Source organism: Lissotriton vulgaris, chromosome 2_2 (genome assembly GCF_964263255.1).
Source record: "Lissotriton vulgaris chromosome 2_2, aLisVul1.2, whole genome shotgun sequence".
NCBI classification, from domain to species: domain Eukaryota; kingdom Metazoa; phylum Chordata; class Amphibia; order Caudata; family Salamandridae; genus Lissotriton; species Lissotriton vulgaris.
In genome coordinates, this window is record NC_141688.1 from 133,673,362 (window position 1) to 133,692,236 (window position 18,875).

Genomic DNA, 18,875 nt, shown 5'->3' on the forward strand with positions numbered 1-18,875 from the left:
ACCCAGAATGCTCACAACTCGCACTAGCCCTATTGGCTTATCCAATCCTTGTTTATTTATTATCTTCCATTATTCACAAGTGACCACATTTATCCGATTACTAGTAATCTGTTCAAGTTTAATAACTTTGTTAGTTTGAAAACTGGATAATCTTATGTGAAAAGTTTATAATTTGTAAATCTGTTTTGTAAAATACAGTTCTGTTAGAACACTTGTTAAATTTACAGGCACCTCTCGTGAGACTTTCTTGGACCAAAATAAACAGAGGAGATAATAAAAAAATCGTAGGTTTCAACATTGATTGTTTGGGAACGATATTGTGATTTCTGATTAATGTAGAACATATATTCTAGAAAAGCAAAAGTACTGAACCATTATGGCTGAGATACCCGCCACCCCCTCTCAACACAATCCCCAAAGGAGGGAAACCGGAAACAGTTCTTGAAGTTTTTGGAAGAGGGAGGGAGTAACCCTCCCGGCCGTATTTATTAAAACAAAATTAAAACATTAAATCAACATTTTATATTATGTACAATTTCATTACCACATTGCGATGTTTGGCTAACCTTAACAGATTCTCTAATACAGAGGTTCTCCTAGCCGAACTAACATCCTACACACATTTACTTGAAATTATGAAATTGTACATCCTAACGTTTAAGGGCCAACGGCAAGGTCGTAACCGGTGTCAAGATCCCTAACCAAAAATACCCCCCCCACTTGTGAGGGGCGACAGCACTGAGGCGTACCTCGAGTGCAACTACCAATTTCCCTTTGACTTGACGGGGGCACCAATAAAACTCGACGCCACTTAAAGGTCGTTCGAGGACTCGTGTGAGGTATCTAGAAGGTAGCGTAGACCCCCCCCCAAAAACCCCGCACAACTTACCACATCTGCCGTCGCAGACGTCACTGGCCCCGGGAAATTCCCCAGGAGGGGGCTGTAACCCCTCCTACACAGGAAGGGGCCTTGACCGCCTTTCCTTTTCTTCCGGCGACCCATCCTTAGAAGGGACCCCCTCCCCGTTGAGGGGCCAATGGCCACCTCTCCCGAGCGCTCCCATCCGTGTTGGGTGACGCCCACTCATAGGGATCTTCCAATTAGTGCTCACCGATCATGACCTTACCGCCCGACCAAAATAAATACGACAATGCTAACTAAATGACTAAACTAAGATTACAGTAGCAACTATACCTTCATTAAAAGCATGCTACTAATGAACACTAAAGCAGAATTTCTTTATTTGCAAAACGTAACACAAATCGACATTCTTTATTACGTACTCAAAATCATCACGAATAATTCCACAACCTGTAAACGAAAATCAGAGTTATCCATCAACTTTATTCAAAACCACTTGCTGTCATCAGGGGCTGGTGGGTGGGTCAAAATTGGCTCTTCGTTCCGTCTCGAGCTCACGTGCAGCGAGGAGGTGCAGCTTCAGAGCACAGGAACAAGAGGATGCCTTCCGGTCTTGCGTCCCCTTTTATCCGTCTTCAGGGCGGGCGTAAACCCGCCCCTGCCTGCCCCGAGGGCGTGGCCAGCCGCGTCAGTGTCTAGGCCAGCCCACTCTAGGGCGGGAAAAAGCGCGCCCCGGCTACGCCGCTTCGGGCATACCAGCCGAGACACGCCTCCCGCCCAAGATGGCTTCCCGGGGGGATCGTGGTACTCTGCCATACGTGCGGGGGGACCGAGTGGTCGCCCCTTTCCATATGGCTGAGATACCCGCCACCCCCTCTCAACACAATCCCCAAAGGAGGGAAACCGGAAACAGTTCTTGAAGTTTTTGGAAGAGGGAGGGAGTAACCCTCCCGGCCGTATTTATTAAAACAAAATTAAAACATTAAATCAACATTTTATATTATGTACAATTTCATTACCACATTGCGATGTTTGGCTAACCTTAACAGATTCTCTAATACAGAGGTTCTCCTAGCCGAACTAACATCCTACACACATTTACTTGAAATTATGAAATTGTACATCCTAACGTTTAAGGGCCAACGGCAAGGTCGTAACCGGTGTCAAGATCCCTAACCAAAAATACCCCCCCCACTTGTGAGGGGCGACAGCACTGAGGCGTACCTCGAGTGCAACTACCAATTTCCCTTTGACTTGACGGGGGCACCAATAAAACTCGACGCCACTTAAAGGTCGTTCGAGGACTCGTGTGAGGTATCTAGAAGGTAGCGTAGACCCCCCCCCCAAAAACCCCGCACAACTTACCACATCTGCCGTCGCAGACGTCACTGGCCCCGGGAAATTCCCCAGGAGGGGGCTGTAACCCCTCCTACACAGGAAGGGGCCTTGACCGCCTTTCCTTTTCTTCCGGCGACCCATCCTTAGAAGGGACCGCCTCCCCGTTGAGGGGCCAATGGCCACCTCTCCCGAGCGCTCCCATCCGTGTTGGGTGACGCCCACTCATAGGGATCTTCCAATTAGTGCTCACCGATCATGACCTTACCGCCACAGGCCGGATAGTTGACCGGCTATCCGGACCCCCCACAAAGCTCCTACCTAAAGGTCATGTTTTAACGTTTTTAACCATGCTAAAAAGTCTCCTATGAGTAACTCATTCCCCACCCGAGACAAATGCACACCATCCCCCAAATACATACTGTCATCATTAATACAGCCATGCGAAATAGAATGCAATGTCCTGGAACGGAACAACCTACTCACTTTGTTATTAAGCTTTCTAACAGAATGATTCAAAGCAGGAATAGAAATAGCCCCCCGCCATACCTTTCGTGGGATCATATGGGACCACGCAATTATGCACCCCGGAACTCTCCTCGCCAACCAACTTACAGTGGAAAGCATTGCCTCCAGGAGAAGTCGTCTACCGGTGGTGACTAAATCATTGCCCCCTAGATGTACTATGACTATAGACGGCGGTGACCTCGTCCGCCCTAACAAACCCTCGAAAAATGTTTGAAACTGGTCAATACAGAGACCGCCCCTTCCGTAGAAGGACACCCTGTACCCGTATTCCCCAGCTACGTGAATCATGTCACCTGCTTTGAATACGTCCGCGGCACGCCTCACGTATGAGTGGCCCACGACCCACACCTCCTTTGTCACAGCCGGTGATGTCTGACCGCTGGCCCGGTGTTGGGTCGACTGCATAGTCCGCCCCGCCTCGTAGGCTTGCGCAACTGAAAATCAAACAAAAACAAGAGGCGTGAGTACATCATTACAGCTTCACAACATGTGCAACCGCACATACCTCTTATAACAATTGGAGGACCAACGCCCCACACGTTTTACTTGTTCAACATTAAGACCCCTAGCTGTAGCTTCAGTAGCAGCCCCTATCCGAAAGGAATGGGTCCCAAACTCGCCCGGGTTCAAGCCCGCAGCGGCAATTGACATCGCAAGCACCCGCTGAAACTGAAATTTCGTCAGTGGGGTGGCGTCCGCGTGTCTCAACAAGGTCCCCCCCCATGATGCCACCCTTCGTGCTAGGTAATCATCTAAACACTTTACCGGACACATGGAGGACCCGGGAATCCTGCGTATGATTATGCAGTCACCCATCCCACCCTGATCGGTCTTGGACCTGACAAAGGAGACAGTCATTGTCTCTCCTCTGATCTGAACGTGTTCCTGGCACAAACCCCCTGTCACATCCTGTTTGTTCCTTGCCACTAGTTCACTTACCCGCATCGCCCCATGAAATGCCAGCGTAAAAGCGGCTCGGAACAACACTGTCTCAAACTGAGATGAACATGTGGAAGGGAGTGTGGCCAACAACTGGGCCAACCTATCCAAACCTATCGGGCGCCTCTCATCTACTCTGCGACCCTCAAGGCGTTGCCACCCACGCAGCGCTTTCTGTACCACGAAAGACGCTGTTGGGTCCTGGATACCATGAGCCCTGGCAACAAAGGAAATGGCAGCACGATGCCTCTGGGCCGTAGCCACTGATTTCCCAGCCCTACGTAAGGACATCAGAAAATTCACTACCCATTCCTCGTGGCCCCAAAGCCCCTCTCTATCGGTCCCCAAAAAGGCTAAATAGGACCGAAACGCCCCTTCATATGCCTTCCTCGTCCTTGGTGCTAGACTCTCTCCCACGAGGTGACGAAGTTCGGGGCACCGAGAGACCAGAGAGCTTCGGGAAAGGGTGCCGGCTCTGGGTCCGCTGTGGGAAGGAAACCCGAGAAAGCCTGCATATGAAAACGAGACAGTGCATCAGCCGCCTGATTCATTACCCCCGGGACATGTTTTGCTCTGAATAGCACATTCAGTTGCATACACAGTAACACAATTTCTTTGAGCAGTCTTAAAATCATTTTACATCGTGCAGCCTGGCTATTGATGCACTCGACCACGGTCATATTGTCAGACCAAAATATCACAGAGTGATCTTTGAACCCTTCTGGCCAGGTTCTCAGGGCCACCAAAATGGGGAAAAGTTCAAGGAAAGCAATATTACTTGTCAGACCATTGTCATGCCACCATGTCGGCCACCTTTGTGCCGACCATTTTGTGCCGAAGATGGCACCAAAAACCTATGCTACCTGCTGAATCTGTCCATAGCCCCAGCTCTTCCGAAGACACGGCTGGTTTGTTCCAGACGACTCGACCATTAAAGTCCGCCAGGAATGCTAGCCAAATGCGCATGTCCTGGCGGACCTCAGCCGATAGCCTCGTGCGATGATGGCCCTCCTTTAAGCCGACCATAGCTTGGGCAATTGAACGGGAGAAGGGGCGGGCCATTGGTATAACCCTCAGGGCAAAATTTAACTGTCCCACCAACTGCTGTAATTGATGCAGCGTAACTTTAGATCCATTTATACACACTCGCAGGGCTGCCCTGAACTTCAACACTTTGTCAGCTGGCAAACGAAAACAACCCTCACTGGAGTCTAACTCGATCCCCAGAAACTCGAGGCAAGTCGCAGGACCCACCGTCTTACCTGGTGCCAATGGCACACCAAACTGCTTCATTAACATACAAAATTCGGCCAAGGCCCGGCCACATTCAAGATCCCCGGCTGCCCCAAGGAACAGAAAATCATCAAGGTAATGCATTACATGTTGGAAACCCGTCTTCTTTGTGAAGACCCATTGTAGAAAACTACTGAATTTCTCGAAATAGGCACAAGATATAGAGCACCCCATCGGCATACACCTATCCATGTAATAATAACCCTGAAACATGAAACCCAGGAGACGCTGGTCGTCTGGGTGTACCGGGAGCAATCGGAACGCTGATTCGATATCTGACTTCGCCATCAGCGCCCCGGGCCCCAGGCGATTCAAAATGGCTACGGCCTCATCGAAGGATGCGTACCGCACCGAACATACTTCCGGATCTATTGCATCGTTTACAGAAAAACCACGTGGAGCTGATAAATTGTGAATCAATCGGAACTCACCCGGGTCCTTCTTGGGGACCACCCCTAAAGGAGAACAAACAAAATCCTGCACCGGGGGTACACTAAACGGGCCGGCGACCCGACCTCGAGTAACCTCTTTCCGGATCTTATCTTGTACCACGGTCGTATGCTGCAGGACCGACAGTTGATTTTTACACTTCTCCACACCCTGAAAGTCCCCTACCGGGATGCGGAAACCATACGAAAATCCGTTCCGCAGCACCCCAGCAGAAGCACGATCCGGGTATTCACTGAGCCAGGGAATCATCGCCAAGGTATCAATAGGGGTAGGTAAAGGCGCCCCTCGGACTATGTTAGACCTGTTTGGCGCCTCCTCTCCCCCCGTTATCACCGGTTTTGGCTCTGCACGTGGACTCAGGATGGGGCGACCCGCACCCACTACATTCATGTTTAAATTTACACGATCCCTGGGGCCTAGTACATTTACCTCTGTTGAAATTAAAGCATAACCCCTTTTTTCCTGTATTGCCGGAAGGCCTCGAGTAATCGTCGGTACCCGTACCTGAACGAAAGGGCGTCCCCCCATATTGGCGGGAGGATTCGCCAACATTACTTCCTACCAATGGCATCTTCAACATTCCTGTCTCCTTCATTTTATCCCATGTCAGAGAATCGTAACAATCCCAGGTTAAGCTTTTATTATGCTCTTTCGCCTTTCTAAAAAGATTATCGTAGCAAAACCAATGGTTACCCTGGTATGATGTCGAGTACCCCATGATTCGCGACTGGTAGGTCGGCAACTCGGCAAGCAACTCGGGCCTACGTTCCCCCAAGATCGACGTAAAGATTCCCCATGCATTGCCCCAATTGCCAATATTTTCATTCACTTTAAAGGCGGCCATTTATGCGCGCCAAACACTCGGATGCATGAGGTCTTTCTGGCCCTTAACATGCTCCACCTCATAATGATCAACAAGCAACGAGAAGATGTTCACATATTCCCCCGCCCAAATCTTCTCTTTAATTGCCAAAGGCACATGTTGACCCAACCTTTCTCTACGAGAGGGCGCTGACTCATCCCTCGCAATCGGCAATGGCCGCTTACCTGCACCGGACGCTGCCTCTGCGGTCGTAATCGTCCCTTGTGGCTTGTCAATTACTGCAGCCGGCGCGGACACCTTGGCTGCCTCCCGTTTCTCACGCAGTTGCTTCATCAGCGCCTGCGCATCGACAGCCGTGGCGCCCTCACTACCTTCGCCCAACCACGCTGCAAGTTGTGCTGCCAGCTTGGGCGGCATATCCTCATTGGACATCGGGGTGACCACCACGGGAATCGGATTCCCCTCCACGGGTACCGGGGTTGGCGCTTCAAGCGGGGTACAAGGAACCGGGACGTCTCCCCCAGCTGGCCCCCTTCTTGGCCTCTTGGCTCTCCCTCCTGGGGCTGCTCCAGCCGAAGGACGTTCCGGCCCCCCTTCCCCCTCTCTCTCCGCCACCCGCTTCTTCAGCTCGGTCATCTCCTTCATGAGGACCCGAAGCATCTGTTCAGTCGTCATTCTCTTTCCGCCTTTCTTGGGCATTTCTCAGACAGAGTATCTGCAAGACAAAAAGAAGGATTACAACGCTCAAAATTGGCTCTTCGTTCCGTCTCGAGCTCACGTGCAGCGAGGAGGTGCAGCTTCAGAGCACAGGAACAAGAGGATGCCTTCCGGTCTTGCGTCCCCTTTTATCCGTCTTCAGGGCGGGCGTAAACCCGCCCCTGCCTGCCCCGAGGGCGTGGCCAGCCGCGTCAGTGTCTAGGCCAGCCCACTCTAGGGCGGGAAAAAGCGCGCCCCGGCTACGCCGCTTCGGGCATACCAGCCGAGACACGCCTCCCGCCCAAGATGGCTTCCCGGGGGGATCGTGGTACTCTGCCATACGTGCGGGGGGACCGAGTGGTCGCCCCTTTCCAAAAGTTGCTTAATCCGCATTGGCTCAAATACAGAATGTACACTTTCCTTACTAATGTAAGAGTTACACTTCTGTTATGGAGACTGAGGAGAGACAGTCATGCTTTATCTCAGCTTCATTACTGTTTGCTTCACAACATGCAAATCAATCTACATCCCTGAAGATTAGAGCAAATTTGGTCTTCATCTTGTAGCCATCTGTAAACAATCAAGCCTGCTTGCTTGATACCAGCATCATGGTCTTCTTTCTTTGCTGCTAATCCTATTGCCAGTACCGTTTTCTTTTTAGTATGTAAAATTTAACTGAGAATTCATTTTTGCAATGAATGACTGTTTATCAGTTCCATTGTACGAAGTAATCTTGCGGTGTTTGTAACTATTTGGTTTAAGGAACCTTTGGTATGAGACCTCAGTCTATTGTCTCTCTTCCCCGCAACAAAGTGGGAATCAGTATTGCCTCATCTGACACCCACTTAAGTTAGGCAAAAGTGACTTGTGATGTCTGAGGTACTTATCTCAGACAGTAGAGCCTGACAGTCTCTCTGTCTAGCCCAGGAAGAACTGGAGATGGTGCATGGCATTCCCACATCCTGGCTTCCATTTGTTGCCTGTGGTGCTGATTGTGAATTGTAAATGGGATGGTTTCAGTATTTACAAATGGCAGAAGCGAACTAGGCTTTTTCAGATTTATTAATTAAGATGATGTACATTAATGGAGCCACTCAGTGGAAAAGATAGTAAGCAAATGTAACTTAAACAAATGCCCACATTTGCAGCAACAATTCAACCAGCCTGATACATAGAAGTGAATTCAACACCTAATTAAGAATTCAGTAGATAGCCTATTATATTTTTGACCCAATAACAAAATGTTTGTCATTTATCTGAAAAATAATACTAAGCCCTATAGTTTTTAATCTGATTAACACACAAATGTAATAAAACTAAACCTCATCAATGATACTTTTGTTTCTCTTGCATGGGCCAGTAGATCTTGTGTAATACAAATAACAGTCAGCAGCTATTTTTGTTTTGCACACTTATATATTTGGCTTGAAATGTATGAATAAAAAATGATTTGTTTTAGGCTGCATATCAAAATGTGTATTATTATCCATTTAAAGAAATGCTCTGGTTGCACTGTGAGACACATTTAAGATTAGGGATTAATGGCTGAAATACCTCTGATTGACTTGTGTTATACAGTCTACATTGCTTTATCATTCTACTTAATTTCGTCTCAAATTAATAAGAGCTAAAAGTTATAAGGTTCCTGATGTTTCTCATCATGTATTTTTGGACTACAGGTAGCTATTGTTTGTTCCAGATGCCATGCTAAAATTTACTGTGAAAAGAGCAACTAAGTACAATAATCTAAACGTCACAAAAGATTGCTAACACACTTTTGTTTATCTATTATTAATCGAATATTTTCAGTAAGCCGTTGATGAACAGCAGTGTGATAGTGTTCGTAAGTCTGCATAGGTTAGTGAGTTAGTTGGATTATAGGACTGGTTCCCTAAAAGTGGTTTTCTAGAAATATTTTGTTTTTGTACTCACGTGGTGCCAATTACGTTTTTTATACTATCCTTGACACAGACAAAGCTGTCAAGTACAGGGGTGTCCTGACCTGATATTAACCGCATCGCTGCTGCGGTGATTTTTCCCCTACGCTGCTTTTTTTCAAAAGCCGCGTTAGATGACGAGCTCAGCTCGTCATCCGCACACGCCCCCCGTGGCTGATGACGAGCTGAGCTCGTCATCAGCATCGAAGGGGTTAAAAGGATCCATGGTATGTAATCTAACTTGACCCCTGCGCATATATGGTTTATTTCCATATGGTGAACTACTGTTTCACGAGACACATATCATGGTATATTGGCTGTACAAAATAAGAACGCTGTGAAGAAGGTCACAGTCTTGAATAAAACGGGTTGTTGTTTTGCTGTAACACTTCAATCTACATGTCTCATGTACATGCACAATAAAGAAGATATGGAACATTTTACATTTTAACTTGTACTCTTTCACATTATTATTTACTGTTGGTGCACAGCTATATGATTTTTCCATGAATGTTATTGAATGTTATTAAATGTTATTACTGTGCCATTGGCTCTCTCTTGGATTCTTGATGTTTTGGATGATTTCTTAAGAAATGTAGTTTTAGTCTGTGTTATTGTTTCCTCTTAATGGCACCATTTTGTTTTAGGGTTCAGAAAGACAAGGAAAGACTGGTGCAACTGGGCAACGTCTGAAAGAAGCAACCAAAATTAATCTTTCCCTTTCGACTCTTGGGAATGTCATTTCTGCCTTGGTGGATGGAAAGAGTACCCATGTACCATATCGTAATTCTAAACTGACTCGGCTGCTTCAGGATTCCTTGGGTGGCAATTCCAAGACTATGATGGTAGGACTTTGAAATACTGCTATTAGTGTTGGTATGATTCCTCTTTATATTTCTATTGATGTGTTGTCATAGAGTTTTGCAGTCTTAACTTTTGAAAGCTGCTGCTAGATATGTTGAACTACAATTCAGTCAAAAGCTTTCCTAACCTTCTGTATTTTATTTCACCATTCTCTGCCTTGGATTTGAACAAAGTATATTTTTCTCTATTAGCATTTGTCACTAAGCCACACAGTTAGTATTTTATTTCATTGTGCACTATTATGGCCCATGTACTCAATGTAATGATGCCTTTTTATTTACTTAGTCAATACTTTAATTTATATGGTTGTCTCTGTTTCAGACTGAGCACAATATGGTTCGATTGCAATAGTGTTTTGATGTCTTTATGTTTATTAGTCAATACTAAAATTAATATAGTCACCTCTCTGTGTTTCAGAATAATCACTATATGGTTCGATACCAATAGTCTCATTATTACAAATATGTGTTTTTAGTGTTTCTGAATGTGAATTTTTGCAGAAGGTTGCAGTGTATTGTAAAATCATGTGTATATACATTAAGTCAAGAGTTTGTTTATAAAGGAGATTATGGTTTGTGTTACCGGCTTTGTTTCAAAATGGTTTATTGTCACTACTGAAGGGGGTTTCATACACAAAATCAAAAACGATAATAGAACTGAATTCACTTTAAGACCCAACTCTTTGTTCCACCACACCTTCCGCTACAAGATTGCCAACATCTGCAGAAACTTCAAAACCCAGTCAAAGGCCACCCACTTCATCAAGCAACACATCTACCCCGCTACTGCCAAAGACATCCGACTAACCGAATGGAGCCAGCTCGCCCCTCGGTCCACTCGGGCTTCAACCGACTCATGCCCTCACCACATCATCAGACTAGGCGAAGCCAGAATCGGCTACGTACTCACCATCTTGTTCAACATCTCAGTTGCCATGGCCACCCTCCCCGAGAACTGAAAACACGCAGAAGTCCACGCCCTACTAAAGAAACCACTGGTGAACGCCAGTGAACCCTAATCTACTGGCCGATCTCCACGCTCTTGTTCAGTGGCAAGGTATTAGAAAAAATCATCAACCAACAACTCTGGAACAGACCACCCACTCAAATCCTCTCAATCCAGATTCCGCAGCAACGACAGCACCAAGACAGCCCTCATAGCAACTACAGACGACATCCGAGCCCTACCTGTCCGAGGAGAGCTAGCATCTCTGATCCTCCTAGACCTCTTTGCTGCCTTCCATGCGGTATCCCACCCCACACTCATCACAAGGCTGCACAACCTAGCCATCCAAGGAGATGCTCTGAGATGGATTACCTCTTTGCTCACAGAAAATACTCAAAAACTCTGCCTTACCCCCTTCACCTATGAACCTATGGAAATCATGGGGGGTGCACCCCAAGGATCCTTGCTCAGCCCAAACCTCTTCAGCACTTGTATGACACCTCTGGCCTGCATCTTCAAAACCCACTGACTCAACATCATGTCCTACGCTGACGACACATAACTCAATCTCTCCATCTTCAAAGACACCACCAAGACCAGCTTCCACAACTACATGACCGACATCGCCAACTGGATGAAGAACTGCTGCCTGACACTTAACACGGGCAAGACAGAGGTACTGATCTTAGGAAACACTAGCTCCCCATAGGGTACATCTTGGTGGCCCTTGGTATTCGAACTTACTTATACACACACAGACCACTCCTGGAACATAGGCATCATTCTGGTCAACAAACTAACAATGACGACTCAGGTCAACTCTATCTCCTCCTCCTGCTTCTTCATCCTCCTCGTAAGTTAGTCACATGACTACCCCAAAACTCAAAAATCACCACCAAGGCCCTCACCTCAGGCCGACTGTACTACGGCAACACTCTGTACGCAGAGATTGCAGCTCCCCTCCGACAACAACTACAGACCGTACTCAAAGCTCCAACCACACTAGTCCTGGATCTCCCTAGACACACCCCTATCACCGGGAACTCCACTGGCTCCCGCTTCTGAAAAGATGCCAGTACAAGCTTCTGACCCATGCTTACAAGGCCCTTCAAAAATGTGGACCCACCTACTTAAACCAACACCTGAACTTCTGTCAGTCCACCAGACACCTCCGCTTCCCTTTCTCTAACCCTCACCCCCTGCATCCGACGTAGCTGATGTAGAGATGTCTCCTTCTCCTACCTACCAGGGAAGACATGAAACCAGCTACACACTAATCTCTGGACCTCTCCATCTCTTCCCGAGTTCCAAAAGTCCCTGAAGACTTTGCTATTCACTAATCAACTGAACCCTGCCAGCACCTGGATACCATCACGGGCAGTGCTTAATTTGTAAAATATGAAAACCAGTTGCTCAAATGCTTGTCGGTGGCCACACCCACTTCTGTCAGCTCCGCCCACATCCTCAACTGGCACTGCTCAAATTTAGCAAGGGAGCCTTCTGACTGATGCAAATAAGTGAATATATCATCTGCGCCTGGACAATTCATTTCATATAGTGTTATGACTGGTTTAAATATTAGAACCATAAAATGTGATAGCTTGTTTTATAGTGCTTGCTAACTGTGGACTTTGTCACTTTAAAGCACTGTAAATAGTAAGTGTTACTATTCAGTGGATCTACTTTAGAAGGATGAATCCGTCTTTCTCTCCCTCCTTCTGCTCGTCGTGTGCGTTTTCATTTTCTTTAAATGGGCCAAAGTCCGATGAGAGAAAATAAATGCTGGTAGGCCCCACCTGCAACCACCAGTTCAAAATAGGCACTGGGAGGAGTGGCATATTTTCTGACCCTACCGGAGTAGGCTAACCTAACCCATTATTATCACTTTCTGCCTCCACGTTTCTAGAGAACAAAAATAAAGCCCCGCGCACTCTCCGTATATCAAACAATTGCTCGCCATAAACAGACTGTACTCACCCAGTTTTCTGTACTCGACTCCTACGCTGTTTCAGAGATACCAGAGGTCCGCGTTTCCAGAAGGCTTGACCCTTACCTGCATTCTCGAATGTGCAACAATTTGGATAATCGCTCTCAGTGCCAACCCCTCGCCCAATCAAAACCCGCAATTCGCTCACGGACCTCACCTGCCTGCCCACCCGCCAATCTAAAGCCTCAGCCACACATCCGCAGAAACCGCAGGTGTGCGTAGGAGCTCCACGCGCTGCCCCATGTGCAAGGTTTTCTTTCAAACAAGCTTGCATAGTGCTCCCACCGAAGTGCACTCTGGGAAATGCAGTCAAGTTAGAAAACATTGACACTGGCACAAATTAAGTACTGATCACAGGTGACCAGAAGCGCTCTACAAATCTTATTGATTTACTAAACTGGATTGAGCCTAGTAACTTGATTGTTATAGTTATCTAGTCAAACTGTTCACTTCTCTTTACTTATAAACTTTTTGTGAAACTTTTTTTGACCATCCTAATGTATATAATCATATGCCATCATTGTGTTTGTGTGTAGTGTGCAAACATTGGACCTGCAGACTATAATTATGATGAAACAATCAGCACGTTACGATATGCCAATCGTGCCAAAAATATTAAGAATAAGGCCAGGATTAATGAAGATCCAAAGGATGCTCTGTTGCGGCAGTTTCAGAAGGAAATTGAAGATCTGAAAAGAAAACTTGAAGACGGTAACTAAACCATTCCTTAAAAAGACTACTCATTACCAAAGTTCAAATTATTGCATATATAGTTCTTATAGCATAACCTCTTCCATCATCGCTATTATTGAAGTGTAAAGCATCAGTTTTGTCCCCTCTCTTAATCACTTTATATCCTAGTTTGATATTGCACACTTCCATACTTGCACAGCAGACACTTTTTCATATATGCATATATTAAAGTTTAAATTCTTTAAATGAAAGGGAAGTGAGTAGTATGTGTCTTTTTGTTTGCTTTAATGAAAATAGCAGTGATGGAGGATTAAAAACCAGCTTTTTCAATGGTAGCTGGTCTTGCTAGCATTCACTAGGTTGAAGATGGTTCCACTTCAACCTTTGGTGAGTTTAGACCCTTAATAAGTTGTGATGCATGTACTCTGTCACTCATACATTTATTCATCGACCTACAGACTCATTCTTGTATTCATCCACTTACATGTAGACAATAAAACAGACCCACAAACTCAACAAGCTTAGCGAAGATAAATGACAATAATACAAGTAAAAAAAGAAGGAAAGAAATGAATGGGAACCTATAAAGGAAAGAAATGGAAAACTAGAGGACTGGTCACCAGCTTAGACTCTGACGTGCACTAATTTTCAGGTGGATCTGCATGTGTGATATGATAAACCTGCTGTTACTCCAGGTCAGTCGAGCTAGTGACAGAAATGGGCGAACCTATTGCCCATGCAGTATGCTGTCATTTAGAGAATATCAATGTAAATGACATCCGGTCAGACATAAGAGGGCTGACTGAAAAAAATGTGATGTATGTAGAGTTTTATGTTGTTTTGTTACTAGGGCATGCAGACAAATATACCTGCCAGACCCTCCTAAAAGGGTCTAGCAAGGATTATTTCAGTGCATATTTCCTACCACCAAGGTTTGTCAAAGGTAGTAACAAACAAAAAAAATCCTTTCTTAATATAAGCTTTGAAGTTCAAAGCAACAAAATGCCTTTTCACTATCATTAACACACTGTAATAATAATCCACCCTAAGAGGCCTGTTGGTTTATGTAAGAAACTGAATTACTGATTGGGGTGGGTTGGAATCCACCACAAGACCTAAGGCAACAAACTTGATACGGTGAAACAGTTTCAGTTATTTAACCCTTGGCTCGATCCCCTTGGACTGCTTGCTTTCTCTCCTGAGGCTTGAGCCGGGAGGTCACGTTTTAAAATCTTTGCTTGATTTTAACTTGTTTGAATTCTCCCCGTGTGTCCTTCCCCCCCTCCCTTCGCGCTGAAGCTGAAAAGCGCGCTATTGACATTGTGGCATTTCATGCTTTAGATATTGCCACTGAACTCTGTCTATAGCTATTTAGAAGGCAAAGGTGTTTTTTCCTTAGCGATTTCATCCGTTCCCCAGACAACGAGCAGACTACTTGCTCAGATCTTCTCTGTGGGTGTGGCCGAACTACGGGCCGTCATCTGCGGGGACTGGGTGAATTAGGATAGCGGCCATCTTCGTGAGGGCTCGCAGGGAACGTCGCTCGGACGACGGTATAAAGACAGGCCAAGACACGATCCATTCGACTGCTTGCTTTCTCTCCTGAGGCTTGAGCCGGGAGGTCACGTTTTTAAATCTTTGCTTGATTTTAACTTGTTTGAATTCTCCCCGTGTGTCCTTCCCCCTCCCTTCGCGCTGAAGCTGAAAAGCGCGCTATTGACATTGTGGCATTTCATGCTTTAGATATTGCCACTGAACTCTGTCTATAGCTATTTAGAAGGCAAAGGTGTTTTTTCCTTAGCGATTTCATCCGTTCCCCAGACAATGAGCAGACTACTTGCTCAGATCTTCTCTGTGGGTGTGGCCGAACTACGGGCAGTCATCTGCGGGGACTGGGTGAATTAGGATAGCGGCCATCTTAGTGAGGGCTCGCAGGGAACGTCGCTCGGACGACGGTATAAAGACAGGCCAAGACACGATCCATTCGACTGCTTGCTTTCTCTCCTGAGGCTTGAGCCGGGAGGTCACGTTTTTATTAAATCTTTGCTTGAGTTTTAACTTGTTTGAATTCTCCCCATGTGTCCTTCCCCCCTCCCTTTGCGCTGAAGCTGAAAAGCGCGCTATTGACATTGTGGCATTTCATGCTTTAGATATTGCCACTGAACTCTGTCTATAGCTATTTAGAAGGCAAAGGTGTTTTTTCCTTAGCGATTTCATCCGTTCCCCAGACAACGAGCAGACTACTTGCTCAGATCTTCTCTGTGGGTGTGGCCGAACTACGGGCCGTCATCTGCCGGGACTGGGTGAATTAGGATAGCGGCCATCTTAGTGAGGGCTCGCAGGGAACGTCGCTCAGACGACGGTATAAAGGCATACGTCAATGGCTCCGCGCAGCGAACGCGCATTGCGGGCGCGCCGATCGTGCGCCGGAGTCAAGCCAGAGTCCAGCCTGTCTGCGTCCGTCCGCGAACGACCGGGGCGCGGGGCTGGACTCCATAGACCCTGCTCCCCATTATCCATAAGAGTCAACGCCGCCACTACTCTAAATCTGACCTTCTGAAATTTGGTAAGACATTGTCTCACAACTGTTTGCACTCTATAGACCCGGAGTCTTTACCCGCGTTCTGCAACGTATGCCATCAACCTCTTCCCAAGCTAATCTCGACTCCTAAAAAAATTATGAACCTCAAAATGCTACTACTTAATTGTAGGTCTATGACTAAACATAAAACTGAAATTCATGACCTCTTGATTAACAAAGACCTTGACGCCATGTTTCTCTCGGAAACATGGCTAGATGAAGCTTCCTCCCCGGATATCTTAGAGGCCATCCCCAACAATTACAGTCTTCTAAGAATCGATAGACAAAGACAATGGGGGGGGGGGGGATTAGCAATGATTTGCAAAGAAGAATTAGAATGCACATTAATCGAAATAAATATTACTGATAGTGAGTGTGGCAGATTTACCATTAAATTAGATCCCACTACCACGATCACTGGTTTACTTATATATAGACCCCCTGGAGCAGCGGCGTCCTTCTGTAGCCAACTCATTGAATTGGCCACTCAGCTCGCCATCAGGCATAAATATGTTATCATTCTAGGCGACCTCAATATACACCTAGAGGAAAGTAACTCCAGGGAAGCTCAACTCTTACTGAATGCTTTTAATTCGGTAGATCTCAAACTTCTCTCTACTATGCCCACCCATCAACAAGGGCACTTATTAGACCCTATCTTTGCAAATTGGGAAGGTATTAAGACCTCTCCACCCATCCCACTAATTTGGTCTGACCACAGTATGGTGCCGTTTGCGATATCTAGAAAATTCATCAAAAACACTCATTCCAAACTTCCACCTCACAGACGCCGGAATTTTAAAAAATACACTCCCGAACTTTTTTTAGATAAGCTAACTGAGCAACCCCCTTTAACAGGGAACTCCCTACAAGAGGTATGGGATAACTTTGAATCCTGGCTAACAAAAGCTTTAGATAAAATTGCTCCATGGACCACCAAACCACCAGCTAGACAATCCAAAAACGCCCCCTGGTTCTCAGAGAAACTCAAAAATGCTAAAGCCCTATGTAAATCCATAGAACGTAAATGGAGGAAAAACTATACCCCGTAACTCAAAGAAAATTATAGAATTGAACTGAAAAAATATCAGAAATTGGTAAGAATAGAAAAAAGCTACTATTACAAAAGCAGAATGGAGGAAGCCAAGAACCCCACGAAAGAACTATTCTGCATTTACAGAGAAATCACCATTCCTTCACGTCTGGATACTAAAGATACCTACTCCAAGGAGATATGCGATCAGATAGCTGATTTCTTCGTGAAGAAAGTAGAAAAAATCCATGCCACTTTCTCAAGTAGCACTAACATAGTTAATGACAACGCAGATCATCTAAGCTCCCTCTCTCATAAATCCCTCCTTACCAAATTCAGGACCCCTAACAAGCAGGACCTAATGAAAATTATTAATGGAATTTGCTCAGGCTCCCCTACGGATGCCTGCCCCCCGGAACAATGTAAAGCGGTCATGGAAAACATATTATTAGATCAAATTAGTAACATGATTACCTTATCGTTCCAGGAAGGTCACGTCCTGAAAAGTTGGAAATCTGCTCAAGTAATACCCTTAAAAAAGAAACCAAATATCCCAATTTCTCAACTCCAAAATTTAAGACCGATCTCGCTCCTCCCTTTCTGTGCCAAAATCATAGAAAAGGTAGCAAATATACAACTCATGGAGTTTCTGGAGAAAGAAGCTCTCCTCCACCCCTCCGAGTCAGGGTTTAGATCAGGCCACTCAACCGAATCAGCAGTCCTGTATTGGACTGAACATATCCGGAAGATGGTGGATGAGGGAGAGACAGCAGCGCTGGTCCTATTGGACTTAAGTGCAGCGTTTGATACCGTGCTGCACTCAACGCTGTTGTCTCAGCTCTCGGACATGGGAGTAAAGGGCCTAGCTCTCACATGGTTCCAGTCCTACCGTACTGACAGAACGTTCCAACTTCACTGCCCACCCTTTAAATCATCGCCTCGCAGTGTTAGCCATGGGGTTCCACAGGGCTCTAGCTTGAGCCCAACATTATTTAACATCCACATGGAACCCCTGGCACACATTGCGGAGGAATTTGGGGTGGGCATTGTCAGCTACGCTGACGACACCCAGTTGCTGTTTAAACTAACTCCAGACAGCAGAGAACTAGCTACCAACTTCTCAAACTGTATGTCAGCGATAGCTACTTGGATGAACACTAACTGCCTCCGTCTAAATGGAGACAAGACAGAGGTGCTGATAGTAAGAAAAGCTGTCTCTGCTTGGTCTCATGCATGGTGGCCTAGCGAACTAGGGGAATTGCCTATTCCTGTGGAGAAGGTGAAAAATCTAGGCGTTATGTTGGACGCCGACCTCTCAGGCAAAACCCATGTGAATAAGGTGACAAGCAAATGCTTCAGCATATTAAAAGTACTTCGTAAAGTACTTGACCTCTTGCCGACCGAAGCTAGAAAAACCATAGTTCATGCTTTAATATCTCCTCACCTGGACTATGGTAATGTTCTCTTGTTAGGCCTGAATCAGAAGGGACTGCACCAATTACAATGTGTACAGAATTCAGCAGCGCGATTGGTGCTCGTTCTCCCTCGGAAAGCCTCCACTAAAAACGCGCTTGCTAAACTCCACTGGCTCCCTATTAAAGAGAGAATTATATTCAAGACTCTCTGTTATGCTCACCGCATTGCCCAGAATAGAGGCCCCGGCTGTCTGAAAGGTCTCATCACCATTCATCGTCCGATGAGAGATTTGAGATCGTCGGGCATGATGCTATTCAAAGTCCCTCGCATCACAAAAGCTAAAATGGGAGGAAAGTCCTTCCGTTATTTGGCCACTAAGTACTGGAATGCTCTGCCGATCCACTTGCGGATGGAGCCCTCCGAAATGAGATTCAGAGCCAAATTAAAAACTCACCTGTTCCCTAAACAATAATCCCTACGCGGTTCCTCGGAC

The 18,875-nt window shown here is 46.1% G+C and overlaps 1 protein-coding gene across 1 annotated transcript in view; it reads left to right on the forward strand.

Moving 5' to 3' along the window:
* KIF3A (kinesin family member 3A) overlaps positions 1 to 18,875 on the forward strand; it is a 332,918-nt gene that overhangs the window by 102,851 nt on the left and 211,192 nt on the right. The window contains exons 7-8 of the mRNA XM_086959471.1: positions 9,511 to 9,708; positions 13,196 to 13,370. Of these exons, the coding sequence (XP_086815597.1) occupies positions 9,511 to 9,708; positions 13,196 to 13,370 (373 nt within the window). The remainder of the gene's footprint in view (positions 1 to 9,510; positions 9,709 to 13,195; positions 13,371 to 18,875) is intronic.